General features: G+C 37.3%; 2 protein-coding genes across 2 annotated transcripts; one reads left to right on the top strand and one right to left on the bottom strand.

Moving 5' to 3' along the window:
• Nucleotides 1–437: 437 nt before the first annotated feature.
• On the bottom strand, nt 438–1,889 carry LOC112775912 (UPF0481 protein At3g47200-like). The gene has a single exon (XM_025819813.1). It carries the CDS (start codon nt 1,887–1,889, stop codon nt 438–440), a length of 1,452 nt encoding a protein of 483 aa, XP_025675598.1.
• Nucleotides 1,890–4,039: 2,150 nt separating this feature from the next.
• Nucleotides 4,040–5,912, top strand: LOC140181880 (protein FAR-RED IMPAIRED RESPONSE 1-like). Its single transcript, XM_072227506.1, has 4 exons — nt 4,040–4,540; nt 4,694–5,097; nt 5,186–5,839; nt 5,881–5,912. Exons 1-4 carry the CDS (start codon nt 4,161–4,163, stop codon nt 5,910–5,912), a joined length of 1,470 nt encoding a protein of 489 aa, XP_072083607.1. The 5' UTR covers nt 4,040–4,160.
• The last annotated feature ends 348 nt before the right edge of the window (nt 5,913–6,260 follow it).

The following is a 6,260-nucleotide window of genomic DNA, read 5'->3' as shown; positions in this document are numbered from 1 at the left end:
CACAAAAGCTATAATTTTTTGCTTCTAGTAAAAAATCTTTTGGGATGCAGAATCACGTTGGCCTTCAGAAAAGAAAAGTTGCCAAACATCAAAGAACGTTCAAATTACTGAAACGCACTTTTATCCTCTCTTACTAAATTTCTGTGAATATTATAGCTTTTAAAAAGTATGGCAGTTTCAGACGAATAAATCTCTAACTAAATTAAATTACAAGTAAGTCCTTGATTAAAAAGGAGAGAACCAGATTCCAATTACTGCATAGTAGTTTATGATTGAAATACAGATTACACACAGCTCACATACTCATATGAGTAGTGTTTTATTCATCATCAAGCAAAACATTGAAAAAAAAAAAAAAGATATTAAAGGAGAGAAATGAACAAGTGATAAGTAAGAAAACAATACAACAGCTTTTTCTTTAAAAGTGATGTTATGATTTATGAAGATTTAGGGTGGATAGCAAACCATGTTTGGATAAATGTAAGAACAAGGCCAAGCACCGCAGCAAGCAAGGCAATGATGGTCCATGGCGAGCGGAAAAAGGTGTTAGAGGCCTCTCCCATCCAAGACAGCATCCTGATCTTACCTCTCTTGGATTTAAAATGTACATGGATTTGGTCTCTGATGTGAGCAAACAATGGTGTCTCAGGCACCAGAATAGTATCCATCTTATTAAACAGATCAGCCACTTCTTTGTCATTGGCTAGTTCATTGATAAGTACACCAGCTAATCTGAGTTCCTTGACATCCTCAGGCTGGTCAATGAGAGAGCTCATGAACACTATAAATGAGCTGATCGCGAAGTTGTTGCGAAAACCAGGCCATATCTCATGGGCTACAAGGTTGAGGAAGATATGAGCTGTTGAACCATCCACAGTTAGCTCAGGAAGGTAGAGTATGCCATGATTGAAGGTGGGGTACAAAGAATTGATGTTGGAATGTCTTCTAACTCGAATCCCGGCTGCTCTGAGTTCTCTTATGGTCCCAATTCTATACTTCCTGAGGTGCCAGGATCTCATCTTGACCCTGATATCCTTATGGATTGTCTCTAGATCTCTCATCAAGAGTGCCCTCCTCAAATAATCTAGAAGATGGAGGGGATCAGATTCATTACCCTCTTCTTCTTGGTTATCTCCTTGGACAATTAGCCTTAACTCTTGTTCTTCTTGATTCTGTCTTCGAAGCTTGGGTGCTGTCTGAATACCATGAACTTGGAGGAAGTTCCCGAGGCATTTTTCGAGCCTTTCTTGATCCTCACACAAGAGCCTGAGGACTTGGAAGGGAATTTGGTTGTCCATGATAAGCAGATCCTGGTGCATCCATAAAAGCTTGTCAATGCTAATTTCTAGCTCTTCTTGTGCCTCAAATGAGTTGTCTGATTTCTCCAACAGGTGAAGTACACAACATCCATCCGAAACCAGCGCCAATGTAGCAAACATTTTTCCATCCGGGGGATGGTCATATGCAGATGCAAGTTTTTCATTCTTTAAAAGGTCGAGGTACATGAACTGCATGGAGATATAAGCATTTTGGCGAGTCATCCTATGTACTTCCTGTATCCGATGGAAATCAGCACCTTGAACATACTTTGCAGCCCACAAATCCTTATATAACTTTCCTTGAAGAAGATCTTCTTTGGGTAGATGAATTGGACCAATTGAGATGATCCGTGGCTCATAATAGTTTCTAAAATCCACCCTTTCAGCCATGTGCTGTGGAATTCTTGGTATATTATTTCTTTCATCTGACTTTCTAATTTTCGATTCCAAATTTTCTTCCGAAATTAGTAGTTTGCTCAGTGCTCCTCTTAACCAAGAGTCGTGTATGTTCTCTATTTTTCCTGGGAAACTTTCAGAAGCAAGCCTTTCGTAGGTACTGAAGACAAACATTCTTGGAAGCAAAGAACATGCACAAGAGAAGACTTGTGAGAAAACAGAGAGGAGGAAGAGATAGTATATGTCAAGGTTTAATAATTTTTTTCTAGCAGCTCCATTCCATCTAAGGTTTAATAAGTTTTTCAAGTTTACCAGCTAACTCCGGGGGTCAACTCACATGTTTTAGTCCACATTTTAATGCATTATTGTTTTTCTTTTAACAGAAATAAAGAAATTTTTAAGGTATTAAACACACACATTTTTCATGCATATTTCTTTCTATATATATATACATATATATTTTAAAATGTGTTTACTATTACAACATTAGAAGCTCCATTATGCATCGTTTGTTAGCAAAAAATCAAAGGATTACCGCCTTTTTTTTTAAAGATCTTACAAAAAAAATATTTAAATATTTTTTATTAAAAAAAAAATCCAAATAAGGCCTTAGTCATATTTATATTTTGTATATTTGATTAGATATTGGACTAGTGAATTTATGTATTTAGTATTTATTTTGGTGCTATTAAATTAATAGAATTTTTTTTAATATATTTAACAAATTTTTAGTAGTAAAAATAAAAATATTAAAAAAAAATTTTTTTGAGAAGTTATAATTTATATTTAAAAAAAAATATTTTTTACATAATAAATAAATAAATAATATTTTTATATTATTATATTCGAATATAATTCATAAATAAAAATTTTTTTATATTAAATATTAAATATTCAATATAAAATTATTTTTATTTTTTAAAAAGATAACTTGACAATTTTTTTTTAAAACTCGTCCAAACAAATCCTTGGTTATATGTATATGTAAAAGGATTTGTATGAATACTTTATATTCCACCACTCTTATACCCTTCCAATGAATCTGATCTTTCCATCATTAAGAAAAAGAAAAACAAAATTAAAAGGAATATTTAATACACACACAGATATATATATATATAATATTTTTTTTATAACTAAAATTAAATTGAGTAATACTAGCAAAATGTACAGAAAAGTTAATCCTATTTAAAAAGTATGGAAAAGCTCTGCATACAAGCCCTAATGGCTTGTATGCCATACAAGTTTATTAAACAATAAGATCAAAATACGTGCTGCTTCAGGTACGTTGATTACACGCGCTATATAACATCGCGCGTATATCTAACTACCAGATTTAAAATATTTCTTTCCCTTTTCGTTTTCGTTATTTTGAGATTTCGTTCTTCTTCTTCTCCCGCGTTTACCCTCCTTCTTCTTCATTGTTCTTTTCTTCTCCTTTTCTCACTAGCATCTTCTTCGTTTAGGTTACCTTTGTCTCTCTCTGCAACTCCATCTTCGTTTTCTATTTTTGATTTGTTGTTTTTCGAAATCAAAGTTTGATCTCGTTTTGAAGATAATGGATCATTCAACCTCAGATTGTCATCTGAATGCAGGCGAAGTGGATTATGAGTCAGAATCTAACGAAGTCCCTGAGATTTGATTTACATAGGATTAGTATGAAATTTCTTTCAGTAATTTGTATAGCATTGTGTAGTTGAAAAATTGCTGAACATTACTGTGAAAGTAACACGTTTACGTGAATCTGTCGATTCAATGTATTAGTTGTGATTAATTACCTGGAATTTGTAGCAGACGCTCGGGTGTAGATCAATTCTTGTTTGGGTGTATTTTAGCTAGAAGTGTGGGTGTATCTACACTTTACTGGTTTTTTGTTATTTTAATTTACTTGTTGTTGTTCAGCTGTATTATAACAGACATGATTAGGTGTGTTTTTAGAACTGTATTATATCTGCATGCTGTGTATTTACAGTTTATGGCTTTAAAAGTCATTCTGTAGTTGAGTTGTTGCGGTTAGGGTGTATCGTATTAGACATGATTTGGTGTATTTGAATCATATCTATGGGTGTATTTACAGTTCTGACACGGTGTATTTTGCAGCCTCTCTCAGTTGTTGATGACGAGCTTGTTCCAAAGGTCGGAATGACCTTTACCACCCTTGAAGATGCTGGAAAATTTTACAGGAACTACGCCAAGGCTGCAGGTTTCTCTACAAGAGTTCGGTGCACAAATAGGAAGGGAAACGAGATTAAGAACCAACTGATTACATGTAGCAGAGAGGGAAAATGGAAATCTAAAATATCTCCGACCGAGAAGACCAATTCGACAGCCGGTCTAAACTGTCCTGCAAGAATTTATATACACACATTGAAGGATGTCGGTGCTTGGATCATTTCAAAGGTTGTGCTGGATCATTCACACCCCTGCTGTCCAAGCAAAGCAGAGATGCTCAAACAGCACAGGGAACTAAGCATGTCCATTCGTCGTACGATAGAGAATAACGAGGAGGCCGGTATCAGACCAAGCAAAACCTACCAATCATTTGTTGCGGCTGCCGGGGGTCACCGCGAGTTAAATTTTATCGAAAAGGACGTGAGGAATTACATTACCAGGGAAGTGCGGAATGTTTCCGAACAAGAAGATGCAAAGAAATTCGGGAAATATTTCTTAAGAATGAAAGAGAAGAATCCGAATTTCTTTTTTGAGCTCCAACTCGAAGATGATCAATCGATTAAGCTGGCTTTTTGGGCCGATGCAAGAAGCAGAGCCGCCTTTGAGTATTTCGGAGACGTCATTTCATTCGACACCACCTACAATACAAACAGGTAACAAACTGTCCCTGTTTATGATGCCAAATTAATTTATTTTTACGAATCCGCAGTAGAGGTGTATATTGGCTGTTTCATTGGGTGTATGCGAAGCATTTGTTAGGGTGTAGCTAATGATTTTGCATTCTGGACCATGGTAATTTGTTTCAGGTATAATTTGGTCTGTGGTTCTTTTGTCGGGGTGAATCACCACGGTCAATCAACACTTCTCGGATGCTCTTTGATGAAGAACGAAGAAATTGAATCATTCAAATGGTTATTTCAAAGCTGGCTTCGTTGCATGGGAGGAAACGCTCCGAAAGGGTTTCTCACCGATCAGTGCGCATCCATGAAAAGGGCTTTAGAGGCCTGTATGCCAACAACAGTTCACCGCTGGTGCATTTGGCACATCATGAAGAAGATTCCAAGCAAATTAAACGGGTACAAGGGACATGCCGATATCAAACAAGAAATGAGCCAAGTTGTTTGGAACTCTCACAGCAAAGACTCATTCGATAGGAATTGGAACGATTTTCTGCTGAATTTTGGTCTTGGGGACAACAAGTGGCTTTCAGGTAATGTCTTTTTAAAATCTGCATCAGAGGTGTAAATTGCATGTTTTTTCGGGTGTATTTATAGACTGTCTTTGGGTGTATTATGCAGATCTGTACGAAGACCGTCACATATGGGTTCCTATCTATCTGGATCACCATTTCTGGGCAGGGATGAGAAGCACACAAAGGAGCGAGAGCATGCATTCATTTTTTAACAAGTATATCACCCGGAACAGCTCGCTTATTCAGTTTGTCAAACAATACGATAATTGCCTCGGAAGCAGGGAGCAAGCAGAGAGAGAATCAGATACTGCAGATTTTCATACGGTCATACCGTGTGCAACGAAATCCTGCATTGAAGCTCAGTTTCAAGATGCGTACACTCACGCAAAGTTTAGGGAAGTCCAAGCGCAATTCAGAGGAAAGGCGAATTGCATCACCAGACTAAAGAATTCCGCTCTAGGCTATTCAGTATACGAAGTCGGAGAACAAGTTTCCAGCTCAATATTCAACAAGTTCGTGGTTACTTACGACTCAGTTGCAGCCGAGGTAAAATGCCATTGCTTATTATTCGAGTCGAGAGGGATACTGTGCCGTCACGCACTAAGCGTGTTAAGCTTCGAACAAGTAAGCCAAGTGTCACCGAGATACATACTGGAACGATGGAGCAAGAAGGTAAAGAGGCGACACACACACATCAAGAGCAGCCACGACGAGCCACTAATGGAGCCAAGAAGCAAGAGGTTCGACCAATTGGTTTTTCGTTCGCAAAATATATGCGAATTTGCTTCCGAATCGGAGGAGCTGACTGCAATTTTGCACCGTGCGTACGATAACGTCATGGCCGAGATGGAAGCATTAAAAGCCAAAAGGAAGGGGACATCTTCTTTATCCCACGAAGACGCCAACTTGGAATCCGTTAACGAGCTTCAAAGCCCGCCAAGGATTCGAACAAGAGGACGTCCAAAAAACAGGCTAGGTTCAAAGCTGGAGAAACAGATCGCAAATGCCACAAAGAAGAAGAAGACGAAAGTTTTAAGCGAGGTAAAAGTAATGTTCTTTAAATTTGTGGCGATTGAGTTTATTTTTCTCGTTAATAGTTTAGGTAATGTGTGTGTGTTATATTTCAGATAAACCTGTTTGATGCTGCATCAGCGGCGCATTCAAATTGCAGCCAATATCAA

This window comes from Arachis hypogaea, chromosome 19, assembly GCF_003086295.3.
Source record: "Arachis hypogaea cultivar Tifrunner chromosome 19, arahy.Tifrunner.gnm2.J5K5, whole genome shotgun sequence".
NCBI classification, from domain to species: domain Eukaryota; kingdom Viridiplantae; phylum Streptophyta; class Magnoliopsida; order Fabales; family Fabaceae; genus Arachis; species Arachis hypogaea.
This window is presented reverse-complemented; position numbering and strand designations above follow the sequence as displayed.